The 22557-nt window shown below is 33.0% G+C and overlaps 2 protein-coding genes and 1 long non-coding RNA gene across 10 annotated transcripts in view; 2 read left to right on the top strand and 1 right to left on the bottom strand.

Moving 5' to 3' along the window:
- The window catches only part of LOC123710988 (trehalase-like), a 55718-nt gene extending 37915 nt beyond the window's left edge, over positions 1 to 17803 (top strand). For 3 of the 8 annotated variants that reach the window (XM_045663346.1, XM_045663345.1, XM_045663347.1), the window contains exons 11-16: positions 559 to 729; positions 1490 to 1705; positions 1919 to 2027; positions 2462 to 2473; positions 3566 to 3695; positions 16501 to 17803. In XM_045663346.1, coding sequence (XP_045519302.1) covers positions 559 to 729; positions 1490 to 1705; positions 1919 to 2027; positions 2462 to 2473; positions 3566 to 3695; positions 16501 to 16630 — 768 coding nt within the window. In that variant the 3' untranslated portion in view covers positions 16631 to 17803. Of the gene's footprint in view, positions 1 to 558; positions 730 to 1489; positions 1706 to 1918; positions 2028 to 2461; positions 2474 to 3565; positions 3701 to 4952; positions 6848 to 16500 lie in introns of those variants that run through there. The other 5 variants (XM_045663348.1, XM_045663351.1, XM_045663349.1 and 2 more) reach the window with 5 other exon arrangements.
- LOC123710989 lies at positions 10851 to 12366 on the bottom strand. Its single transcript, XR_006753886.1, has 2 exons — positions 12198 to 12366; positions 10851 to 10971 (listed from the first exon to the last, which is right to left on the bottom strand). It is a non-coding gene; the product is annotated as an uncharacterized LOC123710989 (long non-coding RNA).
- Positions 17804 to 19564: 1761 nt separating the features above from the next.
- LOC123710655 lies at positions 19565 to 21345 on the top strand. The gene is made up of 3 exons (XM_045662692.1): positions 19565 to 19600; positions 19779 to 19914; positions 21173 to 21345. Exons 1-3 carry the CDS (start codon positions 19565 to 19567, stop codon positions 21343 to 21345), a joined length of 345 nt encoding a protein of 114 aa, XP_045518648.1.
- Positions 21346 to 22557: the final 1212 nt, after the last annotated feature.

Consider the following 22557-nt stretch of genomic DNA (forward strand, 5'->3'; position numbering starts at 1 on the left):
AAATATTCATTTAAAAATCATGACGATATTTTAAAGAGTGTTAAAACCCTTCATTACATGAAATAATGACTGAAACACAACAAAATTAAAATGTACCTTGTTCAAAAATATTATACTTTGCTTTCAATTTTTGATTATTATTATATTGTGGGTTTCGTTAGTAATAAATGTTGTCTATGTATATAATGCAAACATTCGAATTACACACACATGCAATTGTTATAACATTTAACACCTTCTACATACGATGAATTCAGACCCTATTTCCGAAGAATACTTTGTTACAATAACTTTATGAAAATAACTTTTCTTAACTAGCTTTTAATATTTAATATTTAACGCAATTAAAAGCAAATAATCACATTCAAATCGACATTACCACATTGACAGATAATAATAATTTTTCGCAATATGGCGAGTAATTTTTTTGTCAGGCTTAGCGTCGCTTAACTTTAACTGCTTTTTCAAATTAATTAAAACCACTATTACATGTTAGATTTTAACTGTTTATTATATAAATAGGATCATTTTTCAATTTATTTGAATGTGTAATTTCAGGTTCTATGGCATGAGGATGTCGGTGCCTGGTTAGACTTTAGCTTAGAGTCTAGACGTCGAAGGGATTATTTCTATCCTTCAAACATCGCTCCTTTATGGACTGGGTGCTATGATAGAGCGAGAAAGGAATACTATGTCAATCGAGTTATTAATTATTTGGATAAAGTCAAGGTACTTTTGTTCATGATAAGCTTGTCAATGAGTAGGTTATTATGATTCAATTCTTTTCATCTGAAGGTTCTAATTTTGACACCCGAGCTCTTAATCACATACGAAAACTTTCCTCAGCGGCTTATCTAACCTTATTTCTCGTCGACGTATACTAAAACTGACGTTACGATGGAAACTGGTTCACATAAAGAATAAACTATCTAATTAAACATGTTTGGACCATTTACTGATTTGAAATACGACAATATTACAGAGAGAAAAGATTTGGTTGTTTGTTTGCATTAGGCTCCAAAACTACTGGACATATTTTAAAAATTCGTTCACCGTCAGGGATCTACACTATCCCCGGGTGACATAGGCTGTATTTTATTTTTAAAAGCTTAGCTTTCCTTACTAAAACAACTATAATGCAATCCGATAAGTATAAAATTTACTCAAACAATTCCTTACAACGCGTTTGCTGCGAATACTAGATGATAGAGCAAAATGTGTGACGTCTTTGCAAAACACATCATTACCTACAAAAAGTGTCGCGACACTATTAAAATTTAAAGTTACGTTAAGTGTTTTAGTTCAGAACAAAGTGCGGTATTTTTGTAGGCCCGTTTAAAGGCTTTGCTTAAAATTTCCAATGTATGTAAATTTTCATAGTAGTAGCGGATGCATATAAAAGATTTTGTACATTATTACTAAACGTTAGAATTCATGTAATTTTCTTATTTTTCATAAGTAAACAAAAAGTATGCATTTATGGGTTTAGGTGGACATCTTCGAAGGCGGTATACCTACGACGTTTGAGCATTCTGGGGAACAGTGGGACTATCCCAACGCCTGGCCTCCTCTGCAATACATTTTCGTGGTGGGATTGGACAACACTGGCTTACCAGAGGCTAAACGATTGGCCAATGAATTGGCTACGAAATGGGTACGGTCGAATTTCGAGGTGTGGAAAGTCAAGACTGCTATGTTGGAAAAGGTGAGCTTTTTAACATACATCAAAATGTCTATCATGAGATGTATATATCAGTCAGCGACAGGCAGACCAAGAAAGGTCGGAGCTTGGAACGAGCTTTGTGCTTTCATTTGAAACCATACAATACATAGATACAACTTAATTATTATCAGTTGTTTTTCCGGACCTCGTTAAATTTATAAACGCTCGCTCTATAAACTAAAATCTTTATTCTAGTATGATGCGACGATTTTCGGCGGATTTGGTGGAGGCGGTGAATATGTACTGCAGACAGGTTTTGGATGGACCAATGGAGTGGTTATGTCTCTGTTAAATCGATATGGAGGTAATTACTTATTAACTTAGGGATTATAAAATTCCATATGTTATGTATTGTAAAAGAATATTTTACATTTACATAGACATTGTTGTGAACCTATAACTGTTTATAATGTAATATTGATTGCCAATTATTTATAGAGTTCGAGAAGCGGCTTGTTAGTCATAATATTTAAAAAAAACAACTCCAAACAAAGCTTGCGTAAGACTGTTTATAAGTTTCCGACAATAATGCTTTTATTTATGTAGCAATTATTTATTTCGCTTCAACGCTTTTAACATTTTCATTTCACTTGATACATAATAACTTTAGGTTTGCAAGTATGGTGAGATCCTATAATAATTGTACCAAAATAGCTTAATTTATCACCATCAACCCTATACTAAATAACGGCAAATTTACTAACATTAATGTTTCTTTTTCTACATCACTCATGGAAGTTGGTGACTTGGGTATGTTATAAGTACTGGGTAAAATAATGCATGCTATAACGTAATTGAATTGTATGATTTCTTTCATATGCAGACATTACTAAGTATGAATGTTCAATTAAACGCTTTACTTGCCTTTCGCGGTTTATCAAGCTTCCATTCTTGTCCCTTCCTTCCGTTGTATCGTGAGCTTAAAGCAAGACTTATAAAACATTGGGGATTACCAAAACGCACAATTCGAAGTTATGTTAAATTTTCATACTCAAACTTGTGTCAATCAACTCTTTCGTCCCTTTCTGTCATATTGTGTTTAAACTTTCATGAATGAGACAGAGTTGCATTTTTAATCTTGTATAATTAGTTTGATTTATTTTAAAAGAATAAGGTGGTAAATAGATATGTACTCTCTGTTTCGTTTCAACACAGTGTAAACATAATTTGTCAGAAAGAGAAGGATGAATACTTGCATTTCTTTTCAATGGCCTTGTATCCAATATTTGTTTAAATAACAAGAATCTTCCTAATTTATACATATTTATTATGATTTCTTCTGGCTATGGTGTATAGTAATATTTATTTTCCTTAATTTCTTTCTCTGCATGCGTTCGGCTGAACTTATGGGTTTTAACTTTTTGGTATAAGGTATTTGCCTGTTAGATAAAACAGCTTTTAAGGTTTTTATTTCTGGAAAACTTGAAGCTTTGAAAAATTATATAAATGTCTAATTTGTATTATCTTGAATGTTGTAGATATAATGGTTTATTAAAATAATTACTTAATATAACATCTTTAATATAATACATCTTTTCATGTCACAAAAACGTAAATAATACTAGGTATATTAAAAAAAATAGTTTGATCAATCCTTTTTTATATCTTATACTTCTGGTATTTGATCTAGTGTTACCTAAATTGCCGAAAGGTGAATCAGGCTAAAGTGGATGCCTATTTTATATTCTTTTAAACAGTGCCTTGTATATAAAACAGACAAAGGACTTTCTATTTCTTTACAATCTTTATTATTAATATAGTTATTTAGTACCAATGTCTAATTGTCGAAGCCCATAAGCTCAGCACCCGTCGCGTATCGTGACGTTTGGTGCACTTTGACAGATACTATTTCGGTAGCTGACGCGTTCGGAACGAGCGAGTCGAGCGCTGTCGTGGGCGCGCACGTAGGCGCTGGGGGCGTGGCCACTGCGCTTCTTATTGTTATGGCATCCATCGCCGCTGGAGCTTTAGGGTGAGGTATGTATCCTTTGAGATAGTATTGTCTTTGGTTAACATAGCTTTTACACATTGAAAGATAACAATTGTTTAACCAGATTAAAGCTATTTGTATTATTATAAAGTTATAATTATTACATAATTTTAAATTTTTCCGACGTTTCGCGTGCTTTACATCCTGCGCGGTCACGGTGACTGAAGACAAAAAGTGTTGAATGTCAAAGGTATCACAGCTGTAGAGAAAGTTGTGTTATCTGTATTTATTTCCCCGGAGTTGGTATCAACTAAAATAGCATTTTATATAAAACTTCGGCTAGTATATACTAGCCGCGCACGTTGATATTGCAATGGACAAATCCTTGTGACAACAACAGCTGCGTGACGTCGTCCACCGCAGAAAAGTACAGACAACAAAAAAGTTACTAATAATCATATTCATTTATTTGCTTGAATGTAGGCGAGCAATGTGTATCGTTAATCTTCTTTTCGTGTGAGGGTTATATTATAGGTATTTAGAATATATTATATACATTTATTTATAGGTATTTAATTATTAATATTTCCTATTGTAAGGTTTCACATGGGAAAGCAAACGATGATATTACGATAAGAAGGTTTATTATTTACAAACAGGTAGCGCGGTACAATTATCAATTACTCAAGACGATGACAACTTTCTAGGTTTATGGCGACAGGCGTTTCAATCATAGGCAGTGGAGTAATATTGAGAGGCGTTCAATACCTTGAATGCAACCTCACAAGTATTTTATAGCTACCTAACAGGAATTATTTGATAGAATGTACAATCGGAGGTCATGTTTTCTAGCGGATTTTTTTTGGCGAGCTTAGCTCGGCCAAAATGGCATTTTTTTAGAGGACACTTCGATACCGCGTTTTATAGACCAAGTGGTGCCATCTATAGAGCAGTATTGGTACTACACTATTAAATTACCTACTAATATTATAAATTTGAAAGAGGTCTTGTCTCTTTGATATGTTCTCAATTTGAATGGCAACTAAAAAAAACAAGTATTAATAAAATGGATGTTTATTATTGCGCTGGCTGACCTTGCGCACAGTACTGACACTGACAGTTCGACTACGTCGCTAAGATGGCCGCCAGTCGCAATATCAACGTGCGGGAATTGTATGAAAATTATTTCTCTAGTAGTGAAACTGTTCTAGGATACGTCCAATACATATTTTATTTCTCCTTTGTGTTATTAAAGTGTTTTTTTTTATAATTTATTAAAATTATTTTTCTTTGTTACAGATATGCTGTTTATTTCCAAACGAGGCACATTAAAGTAAGACCGTTTTATTATATATTTACGTAATGTCAGATAGGTAGTATATTTAGTTATAAAATACTAAAAACTAATTAAAAATACACTTTATGGGACTTAATAACACGTGAAAACCTATGATCGGAGTTGTGTTAGCTGGTCTAGGTTCTTGAGGTCACGCGTTCAAATCCCATTTAAAGCAATCAATTGCGAATACATTTGAACCGTATCATATATTCTGTAACTTCCAATAGCGATCCAGACATTTTTTGTATGGCTATTGGAAGCTTAATCCCTTGACGTTGCATAGAGATGTGGAATGTCTAAATTTACCACTATATTTACCATGGAGAGTGTTCAGAGGAATTGTTTGGATTAATACCGGCAGCTGAGTTTTCATCATTAGACGTCGCTATATAGGAAATTCCACCTGTATCACCTCGACTTCCGTCATTCCACTGAGCGTGATTTAAGATGGTTTCTGCCGCGCCCCACCACTATATGGAATCAGCTGCCCAGTAATAGGCAAAAGGGTAAAAGACCGGCAACACACTCGCGAGCCGTCGGGTCTTATGAGTGTCCATTGTCGGCTGTATCATTTAACATCAGATGAGCCTCCTATCCGTTTGTCTTCTGTTCTATATAAAAACTGAATATCTTCTAATACGCGCTGATTTTGACTACCCACAAAAACTGAAAGGATTAAATTGACGTTAGATACTACTACTACTACCGGCAAAGGACTACTTATTTCCTTAAACACCCTTTTTAATAAGAATAAACCGTTAATTGGCAACGAAGTACATTCAGATTGATTGATTATAAAATACAGCACATTCGACCATAAAAAATAAGGCACACAAATGTTATATTAATTTCTTTTCCACGCGTTTTAATCCGATAAAGTGTATAATAACAATATTAATAATACCAGTAGAAAAAGTTAATAGTAGTCAAATTAGTTGTAAGTACAAATATTCCTATATTATGTTACCTTACGTAATAGTAAGATAGTATTTATACGAAATAGATAAATAAGGGTAGAAGAGTTAAGATATATGTGAAATTAATATACAAAGAGAAAAGAGCGTAACCTTAAAGGGCAACGAACTCCAGAGCATACTGGCGTCATCAGTGTCCATGAGCCTTAACATTGGGCCTCTTGGGTTCTTTAAAAAAATGTTGTATAGAAGGATTACGGACGATAGTTTAACGTGACAACGTCATCAGAAAACATACCTAAGTTTTCGAGTGGAAGACATACACATGAGGTGCAAGCGTACTATGAGCGTAACGATTCATGGTTTTTGTGCGTTCATCCATATTAGACGTCGTCACGTCAAAAAACAGCCAAATTTATCTATTTCATATATACTTTCTTTATATTATATAGCGGTGTTGTATCGCAATACCGCTATCAAACTGTAGATTAATCGTATTAATAAAGTGATATATTGTATCACTTGTACTTAATTATATGTATAAATAAATTATTGTATTTATTTAAATATTATCTAACTTTATTTAAAACCAGTTTACAAAATTTTATATTTAATCGATACAAGCAAATAACTACTGTAAAAATATCTTAAGACTTACGATATCAATGTCCCCATTGCTTATAGGAACTAAGGTACTCATTTGTCTCTTTCCGACTAACTGTGTTTACGCTGTGATGGAGAGAAATAGAGCACAGTTAAAACTGCAATAACATTAATTTAGTCTATGAAGAAGGTACATTGAAACTATCCCGTATGCGCTTGAAGAAAACATTTTAAGAATATTTTTTTCAAGTTTCAAGTGAATTTTGGTGGATTAGTATAGTAAAGTTGAAGTCTAAAAATAAATAACGGTTCCTCGCTAAAACTATAAATAATAATAACAGCCGGTTTAATCATTAAAAAAGTAGAATTTACTTAGATTTATTACATATATTTTTTATTTATATAAATATATTTTTCTTGTTATCCTAAATCCTAGCTTTCTTATTAATCGGAAGCCCTTTGCGGGCTTTCACGTACAGAGATATTCTTCCAAGTATCTGTCTGTGGTTTTTCTTCTCCATTCGCTTTTTTTTCTTCTATAACCATTTTTTGGAAATTATAAAACTAAATCTAAATAAACAAATAACTTTGGCGTATCAACATTAAAATCTTTTTATATTTCGTCTTTTACTACGTTTATAGAAGAAACGACACTAACAATAGAAAAAAGGTATGTAATACATTGAAAGTTTTATTATAACGCATTATTTATACAAATGAAGTTTATTTAAATATCAAAAAAAAATATTTCTACATAATTAAAGAAATGGATTTTTTTTTATTTTAAAATTTTGACTATGCTAACTTTAGCGTGTCGGTTTTTTTGTGACGGTGTGCGCGCATCTTAAAAAAATACTCTCAATGCAATTGCAAATTGCAATTAGGTAATTGGATCTGTCTGATTAACATTTGCTGAAGGAAAATGACAGAAATTGGTAAGATCTAAGTACGAGATATGCTACTAAGACTTCCTATGTCAAAGTAGATTATGACAAACGGGAATCATAACATTTAGAGTCCTTTACCGAAAAATGGAACGCGCAGGACTTTCCGCGGATGGAAAAACCAATTGCCCCTCTATGCCTCTAAAATACAATTTAGTACACACATATCGTTAATTTTTCCCGCGATAAACATTCTAGAACGATTGCATAAGTTATGTCATGACTCGTTTAAAAATCAACTGCAACAAGAAATATTCAATTTAGTACCGGACACTATAAACTACCAGGAAACAGTAGATCTTTTACATCCGCTGATATTTTTAACCTGTGCTCTTAACCTTGTTATTGTTCCGCAGATGTAATCTGTGATTAAATGTCAACAATTTGTTTATGGATACTGATAGATCGGTATACGTCAGCCTGCTCTAAGTTTTCTAAGCAATTACAATATTCTTTTTACATAGTAATAATAATTAAAGATTAATAAATAGAAAATTATAACAAATTTTAAAAAAAAATATCTCAATGGCAGTGTACATTTAACGAATACTTCCCAGCGCCTTGTGCACTTAAATCCCAAGAGTCTATTAAAAAAGGAACAAAATCAAAATTGGAGGCAAGACTCAGATATTTGAGTCGTTCCTTATTTAAAGTCACATTTGACATTTGTGAGACAGCTTGCAATAGGAACTTATGTTATGACTTGGCTCTAATCCTCTGAATTTTATAACAGTCTGTATAAGTTGATCAGTCTGTATGTGATAAGATACATAACGGGTATTAAACAAAGTAAATAAAATTGTACAATCAAAATTCTTTATTAAAACAACGTAGATGATGTAATACAAGAATAAATGTCGTAAAGTAAAATACATTACATATTTTTCTTCGGATGATAATAAGAAAACAAACAAAATATAGATAATATTGATATAGGATGTATTCAATGTGTTCCTAAAATGGGCACACCATTGTGACAAATTTTCTAACCTCTATGAATCTGTTGAACAGTCAACATATTAACTGACAAATGGTTTAATGGCGTAAAGTAAAAAAAATATTATATTATATGAAGCTGGATTTACCACGTTTAATTCATTTATTTATGGCTTTTATTTTCGAGGGGAGCGGTTAGGCGGGCTTAATATACCTATACGACTTTGAAGATTCGAGAAAATATTCAACAGCCTTTAACGGTGATATCTAGCAGGATCGAATTTGCGATAGAACTGAACTGGTGGCAGGTGGAAGTTTTAGTCCAAAAACCCAAACAATTGCCGCCATACTTGGCTAAAATCGCCGTGTCAATCCTTGTCTTTATTATAAAGTCGTAACATGGCTACATATCTATATGAATTCCAATAAACACTCAAAACTGTTTCATGTCCTAATTAATACAGTTTCATTATTAGTACAGTTCAACTCTTTTTGCTGAACTTTTTCTATTATTTTTTCTATTAAAGTATTGTATAGCTGAGTATAAAAATTAGGTTACCATTTCGGTTATCAAGTGATATTGTTTGAATCGAATAAACCTATTTAGGCTTGGCAACAATTTCGGAAACTGGGATTTTACTTCGACCCTAATGCGTTTTTGTTCCAACCAAAGTTGGGACATCAGCGTTACGTATATGAGAACTACATCAAAAGCATCGGTACTCTTGCTCTTAGAAGTTACATAGTAAGGATACTGCTCTTATCAATTTGATGATGGAGATTTCGATATATATATATAATATATAAAGATAAGCTCTATGACAAATCTTTAGGTTTTTGAATCAATATAAAATATCTTTCCTCCAACTTTGGTTTTATTCCCCTGCCCAAGAGTATAGTATATAGTAGTCTTGGGCCATTTCACAGGTATGTATTACCGGTGATTTCCTCGAATAAGTATCATACAGAGAGAAAACACTAGCCTTAAAGGTACACTGCCAGAAGGACCAAAATTTTTAAAATTATTTTAGTTTTATATTTATTAGTTTATTATTATTATATATTATTGAAAAAATATATATATATATATATATATATATATATATATATATAATTAATTTCAATTGTTGTTTCTGTTACAACATTTAACCAATCACTGGCCTTGTTATTAACAAGTTTTGTAACATAGTCTAAAATGGTTCATTGAATGCACTTTCGAAATTACTGACATTATTAATGGACATGTGTGTCCCATAACCCCCTAATGGGTTGCAGATTTCTGCATCTGTTTATTGACACAGGTTTGAAAGTATGACTCAGAGTCGAGACTCAAAGTAACCTACGTTTCATACTTAGCGCAAAGTCAGCTCCTCCGTTCTGTAAGTGCCTCGAAATGTTGTTTTCCTTTACCAGAAACGAAAATTTATCAGTGGCACTACAACCTTTTCAAGTCTGGGCCTCTGACTCCTGTATCAGTTTTATGATCATTTGCCAATCTAATAGGCAAGGAGGCGATCAGCCTCCTGTCTCTGACAAACGGCATTGAGTGATTGGGTCTAAGGCAAACCGGTTTCCTCACGATGTTGACATTTACTGTTCGAGTGAATATTAAATCCGCACATAGACAGAAAGTCCATCGCTGCACAGCACGGGATCGAACCTACGACCTCAGGGATGAGAGTCGCACGCTGAAGACTAGACTAACACTGCTCTTCCTTTACCAAGTACTTGTAAAAGTAAGAATTACTTCCTTCATAGCTTAATATAAACAACAATAAAATAAAAACAGTTGAGGGTATTTAATGTAGAAGTAAAGAATTTTTTTTGGGGGATTTTGAAGAATTGTCTTGTCTTTTTTGTAAGAGAAAAAAACCCAATTTAATTATATTTCGAAAAACTCTACGGGGAGTCGAACCCGTTTACATTCGAGAAACTAACATCAACCAGTAATTTATAACATAACAAAGAACATAACGCTAGTGAATTATCGCCACACACCGGCCGAATATTGACCTAAGGTGTTCGGCGGATGGCTGAATATAATTTTAGTCGTTACCTCTTACCTTTTAAAGTACTTACCGAGCTCGTGACACGTGCCTTTCATCTAATTATACTTATCTCATCAAGGCCGTGTGATTGTGTACATCCTATTGTATATTTGAACACAGATTTACGGATAACGTTTACAATGACGTCATCGAAGTATACAAAGTTCTAGAACATTTATAGCGTGTTTTAAAAGCTGAATTTACAAAATTTTAAATCGTATTTAAAAAATAACTTCCTGCAATTTAAATATATTCACTCATATCGCTATACTTCAGTACTTCCTCAATATAAATTGTATTAATAAAATGCAATTTGAATTGGAACATATTCTGAAATATATAAATGATATTATTAGTTTGTTTTGCTTAGTTGAACTTATTGATGACTTAATAATAAATGGATAATAAAACACGACACGTAAAAAGTATTTATTAAACTTTGTTGGTTTTTTTTAAATACGGACCATTGCTTTTTCGCGATGTGTAAGCCGTTGGTTGTCCCTGCTGCGACTGGTTCGCTAACTCCAGCATTTTCTAAACGTAAGCTAAGATTAGTGTTATCTTAATTAATTAATGGAGTATACCGTTTGACAAATAAATGTATGGATATGACTTATTTAATGGTATTTATATAATTTTAAACTATAATAATATTTATAAAGAAAACTCTTGACGAGCTCACACTTGACTTTAACATTCGCTCAAACGATGAAGGAGAGCATCGTGAGGAAACCGGCTCGCCACAAACTCGATGGCGTGTGTGAAGGCCGATCACTGACTTGCCTATTAGATTGCCAAATTATCATGAAACAGATACAGAAACTGGGCCTCAGACCTAACACATTGTAGGGCTACTGATTTATTGAATTTATGTCATTTTAATACTCTTCAGTAGAGCAATCCAACTAAAAATCTATACATTTAACTTATATTTTAGAAATTATTATTGTTAAACCCTTAAACAAAATGGGAATGGGGCAGACTAAAGACTTTGAAATGTCAAAGCTCCTATTCTTTTGCGTCACCAACCTTTTTTTAAGGCAGGTATGCTTAAAAGATTCTTAACATATTACAATCATAAAGTTATTCAGTACAATATTAAATGAAATTACACTGCCTACAGGACCAAACTTTTTAAATTGGTTTATTTTTCTTTTTATTAATTCTTAATTATTTTTATTATTATGTCGGTTAAGAAAACTGTAAATACTTTATATTTGATTGTCATGTTTAGGTTTTAAGAAAGTTTTGGAGAATTTAAGTTCCTAGATCTAATCGGTGAAAATCTTTCAGTACTTAGTACAGTCTTAAATCAGTTTTTATTATCAGACATTTCAAATGTACCGTTTAGGTATATTACTATTTATGTACTAGAGATAAAAGATGGGTTTGAGTACGCCTATTAAAATTATGTAACATATGTCCTTGTACTGAATAGAATCGCTAGAAAATAGTATTGTTAAACTCATAACTGTGTACGGAAGGAAAAGCGAGATAATTTTCTTAAAATGTTTAAGAAATAACTTTAATAAATAAGCCTAATAATAATAATTATTATTATCATATAATACAGTCAAATTAATTGTACTAATAGGTTTCTATAGATAAAATGCGCCTTAAGTTTTCCATATTCACAACATTTTTTTAAATTTCCGTAACAAATAGATCGTAAGAAATATTAAACTTACCTTTGAAGTAAAAACTGTTTTGTACTTACGTAATTAAATTAACTATATACTTCTTTTATTAATAATACATACCTGCACATTGTTACGCTATTAAAACGCTACAATCTAAACATATCACCAAATCAAAATAAAGAACTTATAGGTATATAAGTATAAACTATACATTTAAAAATTTAAAATAAATTACGACAATAGCTTAATAAAAAACAAGTGAACCTAACAATGGTCGTAAACTGAATGAGATGCATCGTGCAATTTGCGCACGCGCAGACTCCGTTCTGATTTAATTCTATACAGGCTGTTCTATTTGATTTATGAAATCAACTAAAATTCTATTTTCAGTATGAATAATTGGCCGTTAAATTATTACCAAAGTTTTCTTCTATACATATTATTTACACATTATTGCATATAACATACATATATATCTAATGGGGAACTGTTATTCGCTTATAACTATGTAAATATTTTATAGGTAGTATCATACTGCTATGTTGAAGTTCTATATATATATATATATATATATATATATATATAATTATTGATTTATTATTATATAATTTAAATAATATATCTGGGTACATTTTTAACTTTTGTATTGGCATAAAATCCTTATAAGCAGTATCATACTGCTATGTAAAAATAATAAATTTCGGGTTCTTTGAAATTGGTTAGATATATATGAAAATTGAGATACTGAAAGGATGTCAATCCAATTAACATATTCATTTACATATGTTATATGATTACTTAATACGGGTACTGGAATTTTGGGTCACACACGATAAATGTATTTTGTTCTGGTAAAGGTAATCATGTTTTAAAGTTCCTAAGGCCAAATTCGAAAAAAACTATTTAAAAAAAACTTGAAGATTTGAGGCGTAAATCTATTATATAACGTCTGTAATATTCAAATTAGCATCCATTTTTATGTTCGAGGTGGAAATGCACGCGCATTTGCCCCTTTTAAAAGTAGCTCGTCACACCCAGAATCTGTAATTTAGGGTAACCAATACCCACTAAAACCACATCAGATAATTCCTAACGTAGCCTAGAGAGGCTCTTGCATAGCTCGTATTCTACCGGCAGCGGCATAACTCTCAAAATCTCCGGTACTTTAAACACTTCATAGGAGATTGATAATTCTCCTTCTATTTTCCTCGTCCTCAGACCCTAGAATTAATCAACGAATTGTTAATATATACAGACATATTAGTTTTTTTCGTATTGTAATAAAAATTATAGTAATTTGAGTATAGAACCCGAGCGTAAACTCAGATTATATATCTGTCGCAGTAAAGTAGTTAAATCAGAGAGTTAATTTAATCTCTAGACAGTTAATTAAATGTCGATATTCAATCAAGTCGCAAGCATTTTGATTGAAATAAAGCAGCGTCGAAAACGTTTAACTATGTGTCTGACCGAAAGCCAGCGTGTTGATTAACAATCTAAAACAAGATGGTAAAACGAGACTACGCCATGATTATTTCATTTAGTATTGTTATTTCGGTGTGATCGTGAAGAACTGAGAGCAACAATTAACTCTCTGGTTTAACCACAGCGACATATCCACCACTACTACGTGGAACTTGCTGCACACTGAAGTATTTCTGAACCAATTCCACTTAAGGTCCTTCAAATAAAGAGCGTACCAATTCTTGAATCGGCAACGCACTTGATAGCCTTCTGGCAATTGAGTGTCCACGGGCGGCGTTATCACTTAACATCCTGCCCGATTGCCTCTCATTACGTGACGATGTTTAGAGTGCATTTAATTAACTAGGTGTTGGCCTAGTGGCTCGAGCGTGCGACCAGCCAAGGTCGTACATTCGAATCACGACATTGCACCAATGGACTTTTCTTTCTAAGTACACAATTAACACTCAAAGTCAAAGTCATAAATCATTTATTCATATAGGTAACACAATGTACACTTATGAACGTCAATAAAAAAGAAATATACATTAAATGCTTCTAATTTTACATTTACTGCCAGTTCTCAAATCAAGGGCGTAGAACGGAAGAGAAGAGCTGGCAATACACTCTCCGCCACTATTTTTAATCGCCAAGTTTTAAGTCTTACAAATTTGCAAGACTAAGACTAATAAGTTGATAGGAGAACTAGGATGTCATGGGACAAATTCTGGGGATACAAAGAAGTACTGAAGGCAGAGATACCAATATACTTAAAAAAGAAAGTCTTAGACACGTGTATATTGCCATGAATTTCTTACGGTAGCCAATCATGGATATTTGACTCGAAAACAAATATAAAAATAACAACTTGTCGACGAGGAATGGAACGCAGTGTGCTCGATTTAAAACTGAAGGACAAGATCAGAAGTACACAAATTAGAAACAAAACGAAGGTTATTGATGCACTGTCCCATTGCAAAAAACTTAAGTAGAAATGGGCGAGTCATACCGCTCGAATGACCAATGACAGATGGACAAAGATGGTAACAAAGTGGAAAGGGCCACCAGGAAAACGAAAGCGTGGTTAACCTCTTGTATGGTGGGCTGACGAGCTTAAGAAAGTTGGCGGAGAGGATTGAGAGGAAAATGCTCAAAGCAGATGGAGATGGAGCCAATTGGAGGAGGCCTATACTCAATAAGTCCTTGAAATATATATATATATATATATATATATATTATGTGTGTGTATATTTTTCATGGAATAAATGAGGCTTAATTATTATAATTATAAGACTAATGCAGGCAGAGCAACCGAAAATATTTGAACTGGAGGTTATGGCAGTGAGAGCTACTTCGCCTCCTTAGCCTTCCCTGCCTTGGACCTAAGAGAAGCTGGTGCTCTGACGGTGTTTTAGTTCAACGTTCGAGCGATAGTTAATTGCGCACAGAAAGAAAGTCTGGGCAAAGCCGTGGCTCACACCTATGACCTCAGGGATGAGAGCTGCACGCTGAAGCCAATAGGCCAACATGGTAAACTTATTAACGGTAAAATATAGGTTTACTATTTGTATGTATGTTACCGTAACTTTTAAAACGACTATAAGTATTGCTGAAAGACGGCTTGAAAGATTGAACACTGTATTGCGATAAAATATAGTTAATACCTTTTACAAACAATTCGTGTAGTCACGAAATGTCAACAATGTCATATGGAAGACAGCTGTCTCAACAGATAAACATTTGTTGTTATACTTATATTTTAGTGATATTGCGTATCATTTGACTTAGATGAAAAGAGAAGTTTTTTTTACATATTAAATATTTAGGCGATAAAATCTTTATTCTAGATATAAATTTATAATCGCCACAAAATATGTATTGTGTTAGATGTCATGTTGATATGAAAGTACTGTTCTTCGTTAATAATAATAATTTTTCGATAAATGATGTTCAGCCGGTGTAGCGTCAGCAACCCGTCAGGAAAAAGGACAAACAACGCACTGTTTTAATTTTATATAATAGTCTATGTATTAGTCGTGTCCTGTCGCTGGATGTAGAAACATTGTATCTACAAGTACTTTATTATTATTATGTTTATACTAACTATTTTATTAGTATTGTCTTTTGTTAAAATAGCTTTTACACATTAAGAAAAACACTTTTTCAACGGATTGAAGCTATGTATTATTATTAAAAACTTATAATTATTTACATAATTTTTAATTTTAATTTTTTTTTTCCGACGTTTCGCGTGTTTTCAGCGTGCGTGGTCACGGTGACTGAAGACAAAAGGTGTTAAATGTCAAAAGTATCACAGCTGCAGAGAAAGTTGTGTTATCTTTATTTATATCATGTAAATCATTATAAGTTTTAAGTTGTGCTTAAGTGCACGTCCTGTTGGGCAGCAGATAGAAGATATTGTTAATGGACACCGCTTCATTGTTAGGCTCACAGCCATACACACACACATATATAAATATCTTGTTATTTTAATTGTGCCTCGTTTATTTATATTTTAAAATTATTGAACCGCCACTTAAACCACTTTTGTATCATGCCTTCTGTGCCTTATACTAAATCATCATCTTCAGATCAATGGCGCCACAACCTTTTTAGGTCTGGGACTCAGATTTCTGTTTCATAATCATTTGTTAATTGAATAGGCAAGTAGGTGATCAACCTTCTGTGCCTGACGCACACCGTCGACTTTATGGGTCTAAGACAAGCCGGTTTCCTCACGATGTTTTCCTTCACTGTTAGAGCTAATGTTAAATGCGCACATAGAAAGAAAATCCATTGGTGCACAGCCGGGGATCGAACCTACGACCTCAGGGATGAGAATCGCATGCTGAAGCCACTAGGCCAACACTGCTCAGATCATATTCAGATATCACACCCAGAACCAATTTAAATAAACGAATTGTCAAACTCTTATAATATTCTTTTATTTGGCTTACAGTTTGATGGTGTATAGAAAGCGAAGTGGATACACACCACTTTCGAATGGCGAAGATATGAAGCTCCTCTCACGTAGACCCTACACAGAATTAAGGAGTCTGAATGGAACTTCAGACCCCAGGCAACGGTGAACCCTACCATGTACGCGTGCGAGTTTCATTCGAATTACAAAATGGTAAATAAAATGAGTGAACTATGATTTGCAATCCTGTTACACACAGACGTAGCTTACACATACGAACCATTATATAAAATACACAAACGTTTCGTCGATTTATTGTCTACCATTTCTTTAATTTGAAACATAAATGGAAGTAGTCTGTCGTTGTTCTTGAGAATCTTCTGACGTTTGACAAATTCAAATATATTTTTAATACATTTTACGGCAAAATGTTCTATGTATAATAATCATTACTGTACCTCAGCGCCAAATAGTTAATATTTTATATCAATAAAGTAACAATGTTTTGAAGGGACTCACACAGCACTCCGTAGAAAACTAAACGGATGCACGGCACATAGTTCAAGTAGTGAGGAAGTAAGTATGAAAAGTACTACAAAGACCGGTCTAGTACCTTCCTTATAAAAACATCTATTTGTTGATTGTCTATTCAATTCAGATCTAGACGGCTCAGGCTATGCTCAATAGTTGTATACGAAATCGAAAACAGCTACAAAAACAGCAGTCTCTCCCCAAAGCACACTCAGTACAAATATTCAAATATATATTAATATTCACTCAGGCTCTATTGCAAAACGTGGACGAATGACAGCCTTCATAAGGCTCCTGTTGCCATGGCTACCATTTGTTTATGTCGTAACTATGGAAACTGGAAGTCTTATAATAAGGTCAACACCATTAAATAGACGTTTGTATTATACAAGTCTTCATCGTGCTGTGAAAACTCATGTATATAACTTTTTGTACAGTGTAGCGCGACCAAAAAGTAATGATATTTGCTATTTGATCAAAATAGATTGTATTCTAGCTTTTTAAATTGAAATAGGCTTTGACGGGCTTTTCGGGATTAATTGAGCTCATTGTATTTTAACGCGGGTTTATTTATGCGGATCAAAGCTTTTATAGTTGTTGATTAAAGCAATAACGTGGTACCTCGACTATGTCCAATTAATTGTATCTCAAAGAAATTTCCCCATTGAAATGCCATTACTCCGTTTCAGCGCTCAAAACAGCACCCCAGTGGTTTTTCTCAAGTGTTTTTGATCAAGAAAATGATTTCACGCTTAAATTTAATAGACTTCATCTTAGGACCCATGGTTATAATAAATGTGATTATGTTTTGTATATAAAGGAAAAGCGCGAACTTATCAAAAATACTTAGAAAGCGAGGGAAACAAGCGTATATTGGGGCAGTCGTATATCGAAGTACCACTATATTTGTATACAGTTTAGTATACTAGCCATTTGAAATCACATTTTTTACATATTAACATTTCTATTTATTTTATCTTATAGAATATTTTAAATAGAAATCGTTACTTAACAAGGACATTGAAAATGCTTTGGATGGTTAGTAAAAATTATACAATATTTATCAACAAAGTTATTGTGATTGCTATTAATTACTCTTATTATTAGGTATTAACTGAGAGTATTATTAGTATATTTAGGAGTAATATAGTTTTAAGTAGACAATTTTGTTTTATTGCATTTAATGTAAAAATGTGATTTCAAAAAAGCGGATCTATGTGATTTTAGATTGCGTATATAGTTTTAGCTAATTTAAAGTATCAAAGTGTGTTAGTAGTTGTATATTTTATTTATATCATCGGTATCTCATATTATTTTGTATCATGACATTGCAATAATAAATGATTTTAAATAAAAATAGTTTTATTTACTCAACTGCCCGGAGGATGATAGGCTGCATGCATCCTATATAGAGCAATTCCCAACGCGGGGCCCAAGCCTCAAAGGGAGTTTACTGTTGTATGTACACAAATATTAATATAATGGATGGTTCTTCAACACTTCATTGTGGATAACTGGTAAGGACAGTTTTGCTATAAAATTTATAGAAGGCGCAACTAAAATTTATTCAATCGAAAAGCTGATCCCTGCAGTTTCGGCTTCGTTACTACCGTGATTCGTTAGTTATTAATTAATTTATGTATTCCAAAGAATTATAATATGTAGACAAACTACACAACAAATACTATTTCTACTTCCAAAATAAAAAAAACAACATTCATCTCTCAGACTTCCCAAACCGGTCACAAATATAATACCAGAACTGGATTCTGGTGAAACTGAGAAAAATTAAACAGCGTGATGATAAGCGGAGTTGGTGACGGAGGAGAGTTTGTGGGCTGTTCTCAGACAGCACAGTATGCCGATCTGGAATCCTTTTCAGGCACAGTTTTTCTTTACTGTCTAAGCAATTCCGGATGCATGCCATGCAGTCTTCAAAAATATTGAGTGCAAAGTAGATTGACAAGTTCTGTCTCTGTAGTTCAAGTGTATCATACCCCTTTTTGATAAAAAAACACGTTTATGGTGAACCATATTTATTTTACAGTATTTAAATAAAATATTTTTGTTCGTTTTTACATCATCATATAAACTAGTTAGCATGATATGATATATGGATATGGTCGGCCTCAAACCCGATATGAAACGTTTAAAAAAACTCATTGATAACTGAGATGAAGAGTTGACAAATGTATGATATAAGCACTTGTTAGTATATTGTTTATATTTTATATTTGAATTTGTATGTATTCCATATACTATGTCTAGTTTATAATATCACACTATTCAGAACTTCTGTCTGATTATGTATACAATAAAAAAACTAAATCGTGACGGAAGTACGACCCATAAAGAATCATTTCCCATTTCAGCAATCAGATTGTCAATGGGAGTATATACAGATACAAAAATATGTCTGCTCTCCCATTACAAAATTACTAAATAAATCAACATATTTTACAACCATACAAAGTCGTACAACAAATTGTTATACCATGAATTTTATTAAACAACCAATATCGCCTGTGTTATGTTTCGATTATCTACCGAAAAATAAGTAATTGTTACAAACATGCGCTGCTTTAAAGACGTATATTTTTGGAGACAGGTAGGTTTTGAAGTTTAAATTAAATAATCAAATAAAGTTTAAACCAAATTGTTTACCTATAATTCAATCACTCTCCGTTCTCACCAATACAACAACACGTGTAGATAAAGAATTTGGTTCTAATATAGGAACTTGGTCGAGACCTATTTGTATTGTGAAATAACGTCTTCTTTTACAGAGTCTAATACTTATAGGAGACAGTGTACATTCAGCCGGAACTGGTCTCATGCTCAGTTTCTCTTCTGTCCTGAACCCAGCTCTTCTATCAAACTCTACTGATATACGAGCTACACCAGAGGAAGTATCGTGGATTTGTAAGTATGTTTGTATTTTGAAAGAATTTACCTCAAAACCTATTCGAGACTTGCTTTGGTTAATCAAATTTTTTTTAATATATTAACTATAATTTTGATTACTTTTGGTCGTTTGTGAAGAGGAATGAATGACTCCGTCTTTACAATCTCAGACACTGATGAAAGCCTCTTGTTTCAGCTGCAAGTCTAGGTTTTGCGGGATTGGTGGGTCTTATATTTCTCCCACCATTTTTTCAACATTACGGAAGAAAGACTATTCACATCGGTCTTAACTGTCTGCTATCTATTGGATTCCTTTGTTTCTTCTTTTCAAATAGCATTACAGGATTGTTTCTTGGAAAATTTATTCAAGGGATCGATATGGGTGGTGTTACCATAACCATTTTTATCATTGCCGAGTATTCACATCCCAAACGACGAGGTTATTTTATGACTATTAAGAAAGCAAGTGTGTCTCTCGGTTCTTTGCTTTGTCATTCTTTATATTTCTCGTGGACTTGGAGACAAATTGCACTTATAGCTCTGGTACCTTACACGATATCAACAGTCATGATACTCTTTTGGCCAGAAAGCCCAGCCTACTTGGCTATGAAGGGCAAATACAAGGAGTGTGAGAAGTCTCACGTTTGGCTCTTTGGAAATTCCCAGAAGAGTATAAAAGATCTAGATGAACTGATAACAGCTCAAATGGAGAGACGGAATAAAAGGCCAAAGACTCCAGCGGAGATGGTTAAAAGGATTTTGAGAAAATTTGCTCGGAAAGATTTTATGAAGCCAACATTAATTGTTGCGTTACTAACTTTGATGGTGGATGCTTCAGGGCGATATTATATGATACTGTACATAATAGAAATTGTTGTAAAAATAACCGGTGATACATCAACCGCAGTATACTGTTCGATAGCTGCTGATATATTTACCATGATCGCTTTGATCTTCCAGGGCTTTGTTATTAAACAAATGCCGAGGCGAAAAATCCTTCTATACTTTGGAGTTATCAGTACAGTCCTCACGTATACTTTAAGTTTTATGATTTACTTGCAATCGAAATATAAGATCGGTGCGAACCTGCTTTGGTTGACACCTTCATTAATTGTTTTCAATTCGTTTATGGGCTTTGTAGGAGTAATTCCAACAGCATTTACTGTGATTGGAGAAATATATCCATTGGAGCATAAAGGTACAGGTTCCTTTGCTGCCGGTGCATTATTTACTGGCTTTTATGCGATAACTGTAAAATGTATACCAAAAATAATAGATAAATTGGGCGTTGGAGGGATGTTCGCGATTTTTGCAACGTGTTTACTTGTATGTGTTATAGGTCTATATTTCACTCTTATAGAGACCAAAGATAGAACACTTCAAGATATAGAAGATGAAATTAAAGGCATTAAGAGGACGAACGAGCAGTGTTTCATGAATGCTACGTAATTTAGTTATCTAATGGTGACATAATAATTTATTTATTTATTACATAAATACATACATTATCCTTACAGACTATGTTAATACGATAATAAAGTACATATATATTATATATATGTATATATTAAATATTATCACTCTGCAAACGTATAAATATATCGATAGTGTCGGAGCCAGCGTTTAGTAGTCGCAACGTCCTGGATAACGGGGATCTGTGCAACAGACTGGTTTTAGCCCTTGGTGTCGCAAATAACCTAGGCCTTCGCGGTCGCATATATCGGTACTAAGAAAACCATTTCTTGGAGTACACTTGGTTTGCACACTACACCCCTCAAGACTTTCATTACGTAGTAGGCCAACTGTATAACTGTATTTGTGTCCCGTCTGGTTTCCAAATTACTGTACCCCATCCCTAAGACAAATAAAACAATTACTATCGGTGCGCCACTTTATCAATGTAAAACTAGTCCAAACCCTATTTAATAGCCAATAAATTGAATTAAGATTATAACAACAATATTTCACAGGACCTGATTCTATGTTCTTCCGTTATAGACTTTTCTTGTCTGATTAAAGAATAGTGTAATATCATTTAATTTAGCACGAGCTAAATTCATGTATTTATAATGGTTTTATTGCTACAAATAATTTGATAGCGTAAAAAAACAGTTTTCGCATTTTCCGTGAAATGCCTGTTAAACAGCTACCATGTTAGATCTTATGTTAATATAATGTTATTATAAAAGTGTGTTTAATATTCCAGTCCTAGCCCTTTATATATATTTAACTGGCTTGCTTACAATATAATTACTAACTATGAATTGTTGTATGCCTTACAAACAATTTGTATGACTCAAAACTTGGCAATTTAAAAGTGGCGGAGAGTTTTTTTCTCGCTAAGCTCTTGACTTGCGAACTGGTAAATGTGAGAATCAATTTAATATCTTTTCTGTTGACGATCATATGTGGACTTGATTATCTATATGAATAACATTATTTTAAGTTTGAGTTAGACAGTTTTTAAAGCAAAAAATATTATATTTTAAAATGCAAAACACTGGAAACAAATATAAATTGGCATTAAATTAATATTCAAAATTATACAAATATACTATGCGGGTGCCATAAATACCTGTTAACGTGCAATTAATATCATTGTATTTCTACAGTCTCGTCAATATTGGGTTCAATTCACGTTTTTCTAGGATTTCATTTTAC

This window comes from Pieris brassicae, chromosome 6 (assembly GCF_905147105.1).
Source record: "Pieris brassicae chromosome 6, ilPieBrab1.1, whole genome shotgun sequence".
Taxonomy (NCBI): Eukaryota; Metazoa; Arthropoda; class Insecta; order Lepidoptera; family Pieridae; genus Pieris; species Pieris brassicae.

Bases quoted from the DNA above. Each gene is read 5' to 3' on its own strand.
- LOC123710655 (XM_045662692.1), top strand. From the start codon at position 19,565: ATGCGCTGCTTTAAAGACGTATATTTTTGGAGACAG. The intron at 19,601-19,778 runs GTAGGTTTTGAA...CTTCTTTTACAG, and splicing joins ACGTATATTTTTGGAGACAG to AGTCTAATACTTATAGGAGA. The intron at 19,915-21,172 runs GTAAGTATGTTT...CAAAAATAATAG, and splicing joins AGAGGAAGTATCGTGGATTT to ATAAATTGGGCGTTGGAGGG.